Source organism: Trichechus manatus, unplaced genomic scaffold, assembly GCF_000243295.1.
Source record: "Trichechus manatus latirostris isolate Lorelei unplaced genomic scaffold, TriManLat1.0 scaffold00007, whole genome shotgun sequence".
Taxonomy (NCBI): domain Eukaryota; kingdom Metazoa; phylum Chordata; class Mammalia; order Sirenia; family Trichechidae; genus Trichechus; species Trichechus manatus.
The window spans coordinates 10017048-10033781 of NW_004443943.1; the positions used below are offsets into that span (position 1 = coordinate 10017048).

General features: G+C 33.0%; 1 protein-coding gene across 16 annotated transcripts in view; it reads left to right on the top strand.

The window, feature by feature from the left end:
- Nucleotides 1-16734, top strand: part of PCDH15 (protocadherin related 15) — an 803588-nt gene that overhangs the window by 219921 nt on the left and 566933 nt on the right. For all 16 annotated transcript variants that reach the window (XM_004369889.1, XM_004369890.1, XM_023739508.1 and 13 more), the window contains one exon: nucleotides 5932-6087. In XM_004369889.1, coding sequence (XP_004369946.1) covers nucleotides 5932-6087 — 156 coding nt within the window. The remainder of the gene's footprint in view (nucleotides 1-5931; nucleotides 6088-16734) is intronic.

Consider the following 16734-nt stretch of genomic DNA (forward strand, 5'->3'; position numbering starts at 1 on the left):
TTACATAAGCTTTGAATTTCAAAATTTCTTATGACTCAATTTTTATGCAGCCACAGTGCTTTTAGGGCTTTGTTCATCACAGTATAAATGCTTTTGTGCTGGAAATTCTTAACCCAGTGCATATCTGTTTTGTGTAAAGCATAAACCATTGCTGCTAGACAAGTCATGTGGTAAATTGTTCTTTAAATCCAAATCTAATCAAAACTGGAAATTATAGTTTTATTTAATTATAAGATAATATAAGTTTATAGTAAACATAGGAGAAAGTAACAGTACACATAAATTAATTTTGCTATCTGGAGAAAATGACTTTTAATATTTATCCTGCCATATATTATTTCATGCATATATGTATGTAGTTACATATATATTTATACAAGTTTTTAATTAAAATTGGATCATACATTATTGGATTATACATTATCATATATTATACATTATGCTTCCAGCCTGCTTTTTAATACATAATTTGTAATACAAATATTTCTCTATGAATGAGTGAATATAATCATTTTTAATGGCCACATAATCTTTTATTGGATAAAAATAAAAAACAGGAATATTTTTTAAAATAATCACCTATTTTGGACATAGTTTATTTGCAGTTCTTGATGATTACAAAAATGCTACATGAAAAATGTTGTAAATACATCTTTGTACACATGTCTTATTATTTTGTGAAGATAAACTCATTTATCTTCATTAAATTATTAGATCAATGAATTATATGAATTTTACTAAACTGTCCTCCAGATATGTTATACCAATATGGTTTCAATATAAGCAGAGATTTTTATTAATCCAAAGTGACATAGAACACATTGGACTATTTTAAAAAGTGGATCCCAGCTCTGAAAATCTGCAAGCTTGAGACTAAAAAATTGTAATAAAAATGTAAATGCCCTGAGTAGCAAAGCAGAGGCAATGATCAGGGTTTGACCCTACTAATGATTCCAAGCTCTGTATTATGATCATTGGGCTGCGATTTCCTTAATAAATCATTTTGAAATATCTACTAATTAGTCTAAATATCGTATATACCTAATTGTATTTTCAGATATGTGCTTCTTCTTCAGGCAAGTTTTTCTGCAAACATCATTCATTATGTAAAGCTTAATATGTGAAGGACAGTCATCACTCTGACTGGTCATTTCCTTTGTTTCTTTGTTTTAAATTGTTTTATAGAACACATACTATTTCCTGTCATTGTCTCCCAGTTTATTTGTTAAACAATGAACATTTTTCAATTTTTAAAGGTGGTAGATGCAGAGGAGGAAAAATTAGGACAAGAAACATTCATGCCTATGAGGATTGGATAAACTTTGCTTACACTTTATGAAAGATAAAGTACATCCCTATACAAGTTTGTTAAAAATTTATTTTCTCCCCAAATCATTAAGCTCTTCAAGTGATATGGTTTTTAGAAAAACCCAATTCTCCTTAGGTTGAAAATATGTGCTATAAGCTACACTGTTTCCATCAGTAATCTCCTTATAAAAGTTTAATTTGCATTTTGAATCCTAAGTGACTGCCTGCAAAACTCATAACAAAACTTTCTATTTTTTTAAATTTTATCTTTCTTTAAATTATAAAATTCATACAAACGAAGGTAACTCAAAAAATATTGCTACAAAATCATAGAAACATTTATTAAACAAAAATTGCAAAATGTGAAACTATTGTTTCTCGACATATCCTCTATCTATGTCTATACACTTCTGAAGGTGGTGTTTCCATCTCTTCTGCTCTCTTTGATTTACGATTTACATCACATCAAAAAGGCAGTTTTGGCATCCTCGAGAGACTCAAATTGTGTTCCTTTTGTATTTTCTTTGAGTTTTGGGAACAAAAAGAAGTCTGAAGGGGCAAGATCAGGGCTGTAGGGCAGATGGGGTAAGATTTCCTGATGAAATTCTCAGGACAGCCCTTGCTATGGTGCATTGTTGTGATGGAAAAAAAAATTTCTCAGTGCGGCTTTCCTGGCCTTTTTTTCACCAATGGACTTTTCAATTTTCTTAAAATTTCTTCATAATAAGCCCCCATGATCATCCTGTGAACTTCGAGAAAATCTATCAAGATTACCCCTTTGGACCCAGAAGACATGGCCCCCAGACTCTTCTGTTAACCCAAAATTAAAACTATTCCTGAGGCCAGCTCTTCAAAGATTAGACTGGACTGTGGGACATAAAATGATAGCTCAAGTAGATACATGAGACTAAATGGGCAGCTCCTGTCCGGAAGTGAGCTGAGAAGGCAGAGAGGGTCAGGAGCTGGTTGAGTGGACACAGAAAATTAGGGGTGGAATGGAGGAGTGTGTTGTCACAGTATAGGGAGAGCAACTAGGGTCACATAACAATGTATGTATAAATTTTTGTATGAGAGACTAACTTGAATTGTAAACTTTCACTTAAAGCACAGCAATTAAAAAAAAGATTACCCCGTTTTGAAATTTTATAAAAAGAGTCACCATAACCTTCTGAGCGGTCTTCCCTCTCCTGGCTCATCCTTGAGGTCTTCCTGACCTTCCTTAAAATGCTTGATCCATCTAAAGATTGTTGTTTTATGTACAGCAGCATTCCCATAACCTTGTTGCAAAGCTTCAAGGATTTGGGAAGATGTCCACTTGAGTTTTGTTAAAAATGTAATCTTAGCCCTGACCTCAAAATTGTTTATTTCCATGGCACAAAAAGTATCCTGTTTTTTTTGAAGGGACCCTGAAGAACTAAGACAAGTATATTACTGAGAGAACTTATCTACAGCCATCACTGATTGCAGAGACATGTTTAAACAGATTTTGTTTGGAATAAACTCATGCATGTATGAACTGGAAATCTAGTAGCAATACTTTTTTAGTTACCTCAGTGTTTATTGAAAAATGTTCTTCCCTTACTTCCCACTCCCAGCCCCACTTTCAAAAGTAACTTTAATTAACTGCTGGTGTATATCATTCCTGAACTGTACTTATACATATAAAAATCTATACACACACATACACGGTAATATACAAGTATATAGACACACATTCAGAGTATTATGCTAAGCATTGCTTTTTTTTTTAAATCAAGAGAATACTGAATAGTTTGCATGCCTAGGTATATATGAATGTTAATTGTTTAATTGACTTTCCCCACACAGTTTAAATGCAGCTTTCTTTCTTCTTTGTTTCATGAGTGAAAGAATTAAAGAGAATTAGAGAAGGTAAGGTTACCGTGACTTATTTTTGCACTAGTTATGAAAAATAACCCAAAATTTCCCTAACAGATTCCTAAGGAGTTTAGAGTCCCTAAACTCTCGCTAATCAACTTAGTGGAACTGCATTTGATATATTTATGGCCTTCTTAAACAGCAGAATAGAATCTATGCCAATACAAGATTACAATGTGTTATATATTAGCCACGGGGAATTCTTGCGTTTAGTGTGATCCATTATAGTTGTAATTTATTGCCAGCTAGGTTCTATCCATGCTACTTTTAGTTACACAGGGAGCTGAAGTTGCAGGTGACAAATGTTCCACATGACCTGATTGTATCTAATTTATGGGTACTTAGAAGACTAAGTGGGGGCTTAGTGCATATTGCATTTTATCCACTATTTGCAACAGTTGTGACCTGTCTGTCCCAATGCCAAGGTACAATTAGAAGTTGAGGTGGAATGGTTTTATAGGTTCCATCTGCAATATTAAGAAGATAAATAAGATTAGAAGAACATAATATACCTGATTATCTCCCTAAAGGTGTGCCAAGGGCTAATAGTGCATATATTTATTCTGTTTTACTTTGCCATTGAAATATGCAGGACTTTTCTAAAAAGTCTAATAAAGCAAACACCTTAGAAGTGGTAAATATCGAAGTCATCTAATTCAAACTCTCTCCAGAAAACCTCTAAAGGGTCTTTTTAAATAATCATTTAGCCACAAGCTTGTCTATTTTCGGGATGGAACTCATAAAATAGCTCATTCTGTTCTGTGACATCTTGGATTAACAGAAAACCTTGCTTATATTGAAAATACGTGCTTTGTGATTTTTCATTACATTTGTTTTTTCTTGTCATTATTTCTGCTTTCCGGAACTTCAAGGAATCAACTGATAACATCTCTTCATAAGAACTATTGAGATGTCTGGCACATCTTGTCTTCTTTAACTTAAACATCCTCAAATTTTATGATACTTTCTCAAGGTGTTCATATTTTCCATCCTATCACCCTTAAAATGGTCCCTATTTTAACCTATTTCTGCATCTGATCCTTTTATTAATGAGTATAAAGCTTGTCTTAGTGTTCCAGCAGACTGACTACAGTGTTGACATGTACAGTCAGCTTTTCACCATAACACTTTCATGATTTTATTTTCATATTAATATTTGTAGCTCTGTATTACATTTAAGTGATTTAGGTTTTTTTTGTACTATAAACGGAGGGATTAAACTTTATTAATGCAAAAATACATCACTCTATTCGTAACTTATTATTCAGACATTAAGATTTTTTTGAACCTTGTCTTTTATCATAAAATGCATTATATGCCTTTCTGAACTTTGTGACATTCACGATTTCAAACACATGACTTTAATGCCTTCATTCATGTCAGTAATTAAAAGCAAAATTGGATAACTATTGGAACATAAAGCCATGTGGCACTTTAGTATATGTTAATGATGCTTCAATTTATTCTTTCTAGGTGCTATTATTCAGCCAGGTATAAATCAATTCAAGTACCTTTGTGTTTATTAATCATACAAATATCTTGAGACTAAAGAATGTTTTGCTTCAATTTAGTTCTAGAGTCTACAGCATTCTCACTTACAAAAGTGGCATGTGGAAATTTTACTGAACCGCCTTTTGCTCTCAGTGATTATTGCTATATTTTGATTGATTTAAACCAAATATTTAATAATTTAACTTATAACGTAAGTCTGTTGGTCCATATTTTATAGATTCCATGTTTTTCACCTTTTAAAAAAATTAACCTTTTATAATAAAAATCATTTATATCCATGATGTGCTTCACATATGCCAGGCACCAGATTATCCCATGTAATACAGCAATTCTACCACATTAGTAAAATTATTATCCCCAATTTTAGGGATGAAGAAACCAAAAAGAAATTTTGTAACTTTCTCTTGCTCATACAGTTAGTAGGTTGTGGGACTAGGACTGGAAACCAAGCATTATGTCTCCAGTTAGTATTCACGTACCTGTTCTAAACACAGTGCTAGTTACTGGGTGGAAGACATAATTGTGACCAAAATAACACCCAGATTTTATGGGGCTTCCAGTCTAGTGAAGGGAGAGAAAATAAGATGAATAACCCTAAACTTAAAATATCCCATTATAAATTATTACTTAGATCAATTATCCTCTAGATTTATAATAGAATACTGTTAAAACATATGTATAACATAGCTACATAGGAGTACACACCAAAACGGTAAAGAAATTTTTTTTCAGTTATGGACATATCACATTTTAGTAAAAATATAAACACAGAATTATACAGTCTGTCTTACACCGGGTTTTTATCGTTAACACAATGTTTTTTATAAATTAGCGGTTCATACTATTGCTTCTTTAGCCTTCGAAGAGACAAAGTTTGTTTCATCCTATCAAATCTCAGCTTGGTTTTGTTATTGTTGTTGTGGTTAGGTGCTGTAGAGTCAATTTCTACTCGTAGTTTGTTAGTGTATTCATTATCGATCCTGTAACCATGAGCACAGTGATACCTGAGGCCCTATGCATTGAGATATGGAATTGAACAATGAAATAATTCTGTTGTCTCTTATCATTAAATTGTGCAAAAAAGGATCAAATTTTCAACAATTTATAAATAAACAAGTATAGAAATGTTTATTGAATGAATAATTAATGCTTTGACAGCGATGAGAAGGTTCAGTTTCAACTGTTTTTAAAGAAGATGCAATTTCTACATTGCAGCCACCAATGAACATCCACTCTCTCGTGGTACAAGTCCAGTGCATCAACAAAAAAGTCGGCACTGTTATCTACCATGAAGTGCGAATCGTGGTGAGAGACAGGAATGACAACTCACCCACGTTCAAGCATGAGAGCTACTATGCCACTGTGAATGAGGTCAGTTTCTGTCTACTCCCTTGTGCTCTTTTTGTTGATCTGTTTAGTTAGCTGTATCCTATAGCTGATTTAAAATGATTGCTGTATAATTACAGGCTTAACTTACTACAAATACTAAGAAAACATTTTAAACAAATAGTACTTTAAAAGAAATAAAGTCTAGGATGACATGTGATGTGATTTCAGAAATTTGCTTTGCTAAAGGAAAAAAGTCTGTTTATTTATAATAATGACCAAATAAACTGTTATTTTTGATCGTCTTAGAACATCTAATTCCTGAATCCACATCCATGCTTACTGAGACTCAATAGAAGTTATTTATTCTTATTGTAAGACATTGGACTAATGCTTTGCTTTGTTTTGATTTCCCTTTGTGAATAAAAATCATGAGCTAAGAACCCCTTTTTTGTTTCTTTAAACCATGGTTATTCTATTATTTTTTTGTTAGTACATTAAGTTAGAAAATATTGGGTACCTCTTGTTAAGAACTTTGCTGCTAATCAAAAGATCATCAGTTTGAATTCACCAGCTTCTCCTTGGAAACCTGTGGGGCAGTTATACCCCGTCCTGTAGGGTTACTATGAGTCAAAATCGTCTCCAGGGCAGTGGGTGGGTGTGTGTACTTTAGATAATAAATAAAAATGAATGATATTAACATGGTAGTTCATATTTTAGCAGATCATCTTTACCTCCAAAATGAACTTTTAACCTTTAAAAATATGTATATTACTTAATAAAGGAAATCAACATATTTTGGGTATTAAACAGAGCATTGGAACTTTTCTTCTCAACACGCTTTTTTCTCAAATTATTTAAATGTATATTTAACATATCTCAACTTCTATTAGTAAACACAAAAAGGAAATGAAATGGCATTTTACATAATCCGAGTCTTAAGCTTATATTTAATAGAAAGAAAACATAAAATTCTCTTTTAAATTTAGTCGCTATGAGTTGGAATCAACTCCACAGCAACAGTTTTTTGTTTTTTTTTTGGGGGGGGGTGGTGGATTTAAGTTTAGTAGTACAAGTTCAAAAAAAAACAAAAAACAAACCTGTTGCCATCAAGTCGATTCCAACTCATAGCAAATTAAAAACTTTGAGCTGCTTTTGTGTAATAGGTTTCTGCTAGAACAGATAGAACTTAATTATTCACCATTTAATTAATTTGAAATAGATATAGATGGTCTTATTGTAGTATCTGAACTGTACCCTTTGAATTAGATTTTCTTTGCATGCTAACTTCATTGAGTATAAAGTGAGAGTCAACTATCTTAGACAACAGAGCTAATTGTAAAATCTCTTCTTGTACCATATTTAACTGCTCTTAGATACTTGTCTTTCGTTCATTTTTCTTAAATGAATTTAATAGTGTGCAATTTAGATGTCAAAACATCCTATATGATTTGACTACCCCCACTCCCCCCTCCAATTTTTTCAGTACCTTGTTGAAAATAAATCTTTCTCTAATACTATTTTAATTGTGTCACTCTCCTGTCCAAAAATTGTATAATTTTTCATTATTGTCAGGAAATAGGTCAACTCCTTTGGCTTACTTTCAAGGTCTTCCATAATCTGATCATTTGTTAATGTACTCTTTACTTAAATTCTTTCTGTTAATGCCTGACGCTGTTCACATAAGTTTCATCACATTTCACAAATATTTCCATTTCTTGGCCTTTGCTCTTACTATTCATCTTGCTTTGATTCTCCCTACCTTGCATGTATTCACATTCTACTTATTGTTTAAGTTTAGTCGAAAATCGATTTCCATGGAGTCCTTCCTGACTATTCACATGGACTAGTCTTTAATTTCTTCAAACACCAAACTCCTACAGCATTTGGACAAATATCAACTAGATTGATGTAATTTATATAAAAGTTAAATATTTTATTTTGAACATTGATTCGAGAGTCCAAGATTTCTTTACAAAGCTGTCCATAAATGATTGGAAATGATACCTTTCTCTTAATGCATTTTCCTGTAGCCAGCTGAGGCAATCTCATCCTACTGATGCTATGGTCATATCATCTGTGGTTTATTTATCCAGAACATGTGTACTTGATTTTCCCCATTTTAAGGAATGATGAACATTTTGCTTATACTCTCTCACATCTATTTTCTTTAAAACAAACACAAACAAACAAAAAATACCCAAAGGCTTATTTAAACCTCAAAACAACATCAGAATAAGAAACTCCCTGGGTGGTACAAGTGGTTTGCACCTGGTCATCAAAGGATTTACCATTTGAACCCACCTAGAGCTGATCTGCTTCCATAAAGATTACAGCCAAGAAAACCCTATGGAACAGTTCTACTCTGTAACACACAAGGTCTCCTAAGTCAGAAAGCAACAAAAACAAAATCAGCAACAAAACTGCATCAGAACACAAAGTAAAATTTAGTTACTTTTTCATCCTTCACTTATTTGAGTGGCTGTTCCATAGTAGTAGCTCTTAATCTAATTGTCGTGTATTATGGACTGTTCAAGACGCCACTATAAAACAATGGAGCAAATACATTATATATAATTACATACATATATATATACATGCCTGCCTCCTCCATCTACAATATTGCCTGTAAAATAAAACTGAATGAAATAGATTTTAATCTATGACACATTGAGAGTTTTCATAACACTCTCCATTTGGTATAAAACAGTTAAGGCTAGAAAGATCTAAATGTTAAAACAAATTATTCATGGTTTAATAAATTTTTGTCAAAATATTTCACACTTCATTAAAATCTAAAAGACAGATATAAAGTTACTATCACCAATTTATTAAAGAAGCTTCCAAACTTAAGTTCCTGATTAGTCACCCTCATCATACATTGATAAAATAACTAAAACCTAAAACAGTGGCATGAATTGCCTATGTTACATAGTAAACTAGTCCCAAAGTTGGAAATAAGACCTAAGTCCTTCTTTTCAATCATCCCTTCATTACTTATGAATAGAAAATATAGTATGCTGCATTATACTATGCTTCCTTGTAACTGATTTTAAAAATAAACTTCAGGGTTTGTATTTATGTTATTATATCTTAATATTATAATCATATCATCCCTATGATAAATATGTTAAATGTTAGCCTCTTATACTTTGTATGCACGTTCTTCTATTAGTGTGTTGAAAATTCACCAAAACTTTATAAATGCCTGTATCTAAATGACAGCAAGGATTATGATAAGGATTATAATTCCTATTTGTGTCGTGTGTGTGTGTGTGTGTGTGTGTGTGTGAACAAGACTCAAGGTATACAAGTATTTTTATCTCTGGCTAACTGAAGAGTTTCAATTAACTTTGGACAATTGTATCACTAAATAATTAGTCTAGCTGGCTTGAAGACCAAATTGCACAGTACAATTTTTGCTAATCATTCTTAAGCAATTTTTGGAAGATAAATCTTCTGGACAGTGCTATCTTTAATAACACATGCATTCCATCCCCCAAAATTCATTTTGACATAATATTAAAAAAAAAAAACAAACAAGGGCAAGTAAAGGCAGAAATAATATTTTTGGTGGGGCTGCAAATAATTTATCTCAAGTTAATATAGAGGTTATATTTGTCTCAGTCTTTCATGATCTCTTCACAGATGGGAATATTAATTTGTTGTTTTTAGTACCTTGAATATCACTTTAAATGTAGTTTGCTGCTGTGACATGATGTTATTTATTGAAGATAATTGGCTACCACTTTCCGGAAGAAGGTTTCCTTGTGTTTCTCTTGACAGGCTGACGATTTCAGTCTTTTCTTAGAAATAGAGAGAGGATAAAAACCTCTAATAGCATGTTTTAGCTATTAAAATAAGTAAAACATGCATATACGCATTTATTGAGCTATAAATATGCAGCTAGTGGGCACTGTGCAAAGATTTTTGTTTTGTATATTATCTCATTTACTCTTCATAGTAACCTTACTGGATAGTGCCATTCTTGTTAAAAATATAAGAAAATTGAGACTTGGGAGGCCACATAACTTGCCCAAGGATGTCCACTTGGTAGTAGAACGAGGACTTTAACCAAAGTTTGTCTACCTGGAGAAAATGTGCTGGTAACCACCATGTTGTATGTATCTCAATTGAAGGATAAAACAAATATCTAAAGGGAAGCTCTTACTTACTGCAGCATTTATAATGCTGTGACCAGTAATAGCTTCCTTTGAAACATGTGCATTCTTAATAGATTTTAATTCCATCTACCTGTTATGTAGTCTGTCATGGAAAAAGTACAGCCATAGTGACTCTTGGAAGCAAGGATGGTGAGACATCGTCTCACATACTTTGGACATGTTATAAGGAGGGACCAGTCCCTGGAGAGGCACATCATGCTTGGTAAAGTGGAGGGTCAGTGAAGAAGAGGAAGACCCTCAGCAAGATGGGTTGACAGAGTGGCTACAACAACAGGCTCAAACACAGCAACAATTATGAGGATGGTGCAGGACCCGGCAGTGTTTCATTCTGTTGTTCAGAGGGTCGCTATAAGTCGAAACCGACTTGACAGCAACTAACAACACCACCTATTATATCTAATCATAATCAGCCTCAACTCTTGAGGATAGTGCTGAGTATTCACCATAGCATATTTTAATATTTTTTAATGAAATATGCTTTGCTTTGTAAGCTTCAGACTTTCCTATGTTTTTATTTTGGGAAATTATTTTGCTTTGATAGACCTTCAACCAATGCTTTTTTTTTCCTTCAAATTTTAAATTATTTTAAACCTATAATTACAATTTAGATATGCTTTACATTTTCTTCGATTTTGCTTTCAAAATGTGTATACTGCATGTCTTAATTATCTAGTCCTGCTGTAACAGAAATACCACAAGTGGGTGGCTTTAACAAACAGAAATTTATTTTCGCAGTTTAGGATGCTAGAAGTCTGAATTCAGGATGCTGGCTCTAGGGGAAGGCTTTCTCTCTCTGTTGGCTCTGGAGGAAGGTCCATGTTTCTTCTGACCTTCTGCTTCTGGGCAATCTTCACGTGGCTTGGCATCTCTTTTCCTCCATCTCTGGCCTTTCACTTGCTTGTTTAATCTATTTATATCTCAAAAGAGATTGACTCAAGCCACACTCTACACTAATCCTGTTTAACATAGCAAAGATAACCCATTGCCAAATGGGGTTATAACCACAGGCATAGAGGTTAGGATTTACAGCACATATGCTTGTGAGACACACTTCAATCCATAACACCTACACTGTTATAATCTTTAATAGATCAAAAGTAGTACACATTTTGATTGTATTATGTGAACTGTGCTTTATTGGAGTGATATTTTTCTCTCCTTTCCTCCTCCAATTGAGACCAATTAGAATCTACTTAGTTATTTCTTTCTTACAGCTTCAGAAAAGAAAGGACTCAGTTCAGAGAAAGTCAGTATTTTCTAGAAAATTTGCCATTCTTCATATCTTACTACTAAAAATATTTAAATTCCATATGTTGCTTATATTAATTATGTTTTAATATTCTATATTCTATTTTCTTTGTTAAAGAGGTTATTTACTGAGGCTCAAATATCAATAACAAAGAAAAATATTCAGTTTTTTAAAAAATCATATCACAATAAAGTGTATTTTCATACATTATTATTTTCTTAAAATATTTAATGCAATAGAATGAGAATAATCTATATTTTAATGCTTCAATCACTATATTTGTCCCTTAAGTTTTTTTTTTATTATTTAGTCCTTATATGGTGTCATGGATTGAATTGTGTCCCCCAAAGAAAGTGTGTAGCAACTTGGCTAGGTCATGATTCCCAGTATTGTATGATCGTGTAATCTGATGTGATTTCCTTATGTGTTGTAAATTCTATCACTATGATGAGATTATATGTGATCTCCTTATGTGTTGTAAATTCTATCACTGTGATGAGGTTATACTGATGAGGTTGACAAGATTAGATAGTGTCTTAATGCAATCTCTTCTGAGATATAAAAGAGAGAAGTGAGCACAGAAACATGGGAACCTCATACAACCAAGAAAGCAGTGCCAGGAGCAGAGCGTGTCCTTTGGACCTGAGGTTCCCACACAGAGAAGCTCCCAGAGCAAGGGAAGATTGATGACATGGACCTTCCTCCAGAGCCAACAGAGAAAGTGTTCCCTTGGAGCTGACACCCTGAATTTGGACTTGTAGCCAACTGGACTGTGAGAGAATAAACTTCTCTTTGTTAAATCCATTCATTTTGTGGTGTTTCTGTTGGAGCAGCACTAGATGACTAAGACATGGTTTCTTAAATAATTTGTTTAAACAATTACAATAAACATCTAGAATTGCTGTTTTTCTATTCCAATAAGTGCCATGGGAATGAGCACCTCACTTTTAATGAATTTAAAAATTGATAAAATCTTTGTTTCAGAAATTAAAATAAAAAAAAGTTGTATATGTGATAAAGTTGTTGCACATGAAAAAATATATATTACGAGGACAGCAGTCAAGCTAGGGTTGTAGGACTATGAGTGATTTTTAAAACTTCTATGATTTCCTGAATTTTCATAACGAAGTGATATTTTGCCTGTAGAGTATACAAATTTCTAAGGATGATGTTTTAATATAAAATATCTTATTACAATGGAGGCTTTAAATTAGAATTTAGAAATCTACTTTTTTGCTCCTAATAGAAATAAGCTTTAGGACTTCAGGACAGCCTTTTGAGATTCAGATTTATCAGGGAAATTATGACTCACAGGCCAAATCTGGCCATCCATCTGGTTTTGTATAGCCCATGAGCTAAAATGATTTTATATTTTTAAATGTTTAAAAAATAACCGAAATAAAAATAACATTTGGTAACATATAAAATTGTATACTATTCAAATTTCAATGTCTATCAATAAAATTTTCTTGCCGCAAAGCGAGGCCCATAATTTTACATATTGTCTATGGCTGCATTTGGGCTACAGTAGCACAGATGTTTAATTGCCGCAGGGGCTAGTATGGCCCACAAAGTTGAGGATATTTACTATCTGGACCTTTACAGGAAGTTTGCTGATTTCTATGATAAGTGTATTTGAGATACATTAAGAAGATATCACCTGCTATAGAGAACACATATCAGTCTTAATACTTACTTTAGAGACAAAATGATAGAAGTAATAGGTTGAACCCAAGGAAATTGCCAATGTTCAGCTGTTTTGACCTATAAAAATGGCAAATTACTAGGGTTCAATGTATAAAAAGTATGTTAATTAAAATTTCATGCTACCTTAGTATAGCAATATTTATACTGGGACCTTGGACTAATCAGATATTTGAGCTAAACTGAAAAAAATCATACATTAAACTTGTTTTTTATTTTAAAGAAACAAGTAAAACTTTTCTGATGATTGTGATAATTTACATAGTTTAAAACAACAAAACAATGATGAGAAAAACTTTTTTTGCTTAAACTTGGTTAATAATAATGTTTATTTTCTATAACTCTAGAAGAAAATTATGTATTTATTCTTGACATGCCTAATATACTACTTGAGAATCTTTACCCTACTTTTTATGTTCCAGAAAAACTAAAGCTATATTGATTGAGCAACATTAATACTGTTCCCTTGTGACCAAATGTCCCTTTTACTCTTCAAGAATTTCTGACATCCTCAATTTTATTTGACTTAGTGCAAAGAATCCCAAGAGCTTAACAGTGAGTTTAATGAATCTATGTTTGATCAAGTTCTGTTTCTTTCAGTTCTTAATAACATGAAACTTTAAGGGTTACATCATAAATGTAAATTTACAATGCCATTTACAATTTAGGAAGGTGAAAATTTTGTTACAAATAATAAAAACTCAAAGAAATTGAAACATAAGGTTTATTCTGAGCAGTTATTTTATATGCTTATAGGGAGACTATTCTGATTCCAAACAAAATAAAAGAAATGGCTGGACATAGGTGAGTTACAATGAAGCTTGTAAAGAAAAGAGGTGGGAGAGTAGAAATTCAACCACTGGTTAATCTTAACAGGATTGACTGAATCCTGCTCTCCCCCTTTTAAAGCTATGAGGTGTTCTCTGGCCCTCCACCCACCTGCAACCATGATTACTTTTGAAATTTAAATTAAGTAATCCTGGCTTCAAACAGGAAAGAAAAGATTAGCAATTTTGAGTGAAAAAAAACCTCTGGAGGGATTAATTTTGGGTCAGGAATTTTTTTTTTTTTTTTTTTTTTTATGGTTACTCTTTGGTATGGGCGAGATAAAACTTAAAATCAAAGTAAGATGTCTATTATTAATTTTTTCTCTTTGACAGTTTTTAGTTGAAATAACCTTGGGCTTCACTAACCATCAAGTGGTTTCATAAATATTGATAATAAAAATATATCACAAATTATGTCCTAACAGCTTAAAACCTGTAAACTTTAGACCTGCAATCATTTTACCATTTTTTTCCTTCGTTCTTTTATTATTAAATATAATCATTAAACTCATAAAAACCTGTTGCCATTGAGTCAATTCCAACACATAGTGCCATGTGGTTTCCGAGGAGCTGCTGGTGGATTCGAACGGCCAACCTTTTGGTTAGCAGCCATATGCTTAACCACTGCACCACCAGGGCCTCAAAAATATAATGATTAATGAGGAAACTAATTTCATAACCAACCAATTTTAAGTTTGTTCTTATCTAAAAACTGTTTATAGTAAGATTTCTGCATAGATCTCCTTGCCAGTTTGGTTTCATCACAATTCCTGAAGTTGAATAGAAAAGAGCTGGATTGCAATGATAATAATTTTAATTCTAATAATGGCATTTATTGAGTGCATTGTGTGCCACACAAACGCTACCTATTTTCCATAAAATATCTTATTTAAAACTCACACATATATACCTACACACACATTCAAATTATAAATATTTAGTATTTTCATTTTATAAATGAGAGGATGTAGAAGTAGAGAAGCATTAGTCAGTTAGTACAAGATCTAACTGCTAGTAAGTAGCAGATCTAAGCCAGATACCAAGTCAGCTTCACTCGAAAGTGAGTGATTGATTACTGTATTGTACAAATTGCATCAAGCAAGAAGATGAGAGAACATGGCATTTAAATAAGAGTTCGTGAAATTTTGAAAATTAATGTATCTTCCACATATCTTAAAATCAGGTTTTCTGAAAGAATAAGGAGTTAATAAGTAAGATCATTGTTATGAAAAATGTCAATGTTAATTTCAAAAGAGTTTCACTTTCTCATTTGGTCTAAATTACCCTCTTGGTTTACAGTTTAGAGTAATAATGGTGTGTTAGGTAGAGTGTTATGAAAAAAAGAGTATAGCCTTGGAACTACAATAACCTAGGTTCTGATTTCAGGATGACCGCTTTCTATCTGTGTAATCACAGATGATTTGATTAATCTCTACTAGCCTTAGTTTCGTCAAGGAATAAAAGAAATAATAATACTAACTTCGAGTAGTTAGTAGAGATTAAAGGATACAGGGAATGTAAAATGCAACCTATGATGATGGGCACATTCTAGGCGCTCAGTGAAAGGTAGGAATGATGATAACAATGCAAGTCTTAATTACATTCAGCAGCCTCCACTTTCATCAAATCATTCTTTCCAGAGTAATAACTCTCAAAGTGTTTACAAACATTTGACACAGCACAGGCGGGGGGGCGGGGGTCCCGCCCCATCATTCTTAATCCAGGGTGTTAAATGTTTTCACCACGAAGCATTTCTTTTTGCTGCAATGTTTTATTAAATTTTATTTACATTTTACCACGTTCTTTTTTATGGTGATAATAGTATGCCATATATCAATTCTGATTATATTGCTGGTACTCATAGTTTTTAAACAAAAGTAAAACTGGTTAGTGTATTTGAATAATCAAGTAATATGAAAAAGACTAGATCCATTGTAACATTGAGGTTAATTAATATAGTTTCAAACTTCATTATATTCACAGATGGGCAGTTGCTTTTCAACTTCCCAGTCAATAATGATTCTTTTCAAACTTCTGTGAGGTTGCTGTTGTTGTTAGGTGCCCTCGAGTTGGTTCCCACTCATAATGACCCTATGAACAACAGAATGAAATACTGCCCAGTCTTGCGCCATCGTCACAATCGTTGTTATTCATGAGCCCATTGTTGCAACCACTGTGTCAATCCATCTCCTTGAGGGTCTTCCCCTTTTTTGCTCACCCTTTACTTTACCAAGCATGATGTCCTTCTCCAGGGACTGACTTCTCCGGGTAACCCATCCAAAGTATGTAAGATGTAGTCTCGCCATCCTTGCCTCTAAGGAGCATTCTGGTTGTACATCTTCCAAGACAGACCTGTTTGTTCTTTTGGCAGTCCATGGTATATTAAATATTCTTCTCCAACACCACAGTTCAAAGGGGTCAATTTTTCTTCGGTCTTCCTTATTCATAGTCCAGCTTTCACATACATATGAGGTGATTGAAAACACCATGGCTTGGGTCAGGTGCACCTTAGTCCTCTAGGTGACATCTTTGCTTTTCAACACTTCAAAGAGGTCTTTTGCAGCAGATTTGCCCAAAGCGATATGTCTTTTGATTTCTTGACTGCTGCTTCCATGAGTGTTGATTGTGGATCCCAGTAAAATGAAATCCTTGACAACTTCAATCTTTTCTCCATTTATCATGATGTTGCTTATTGGTCCAGTTGTGAGGATTTTTGTTTTCTTTATGT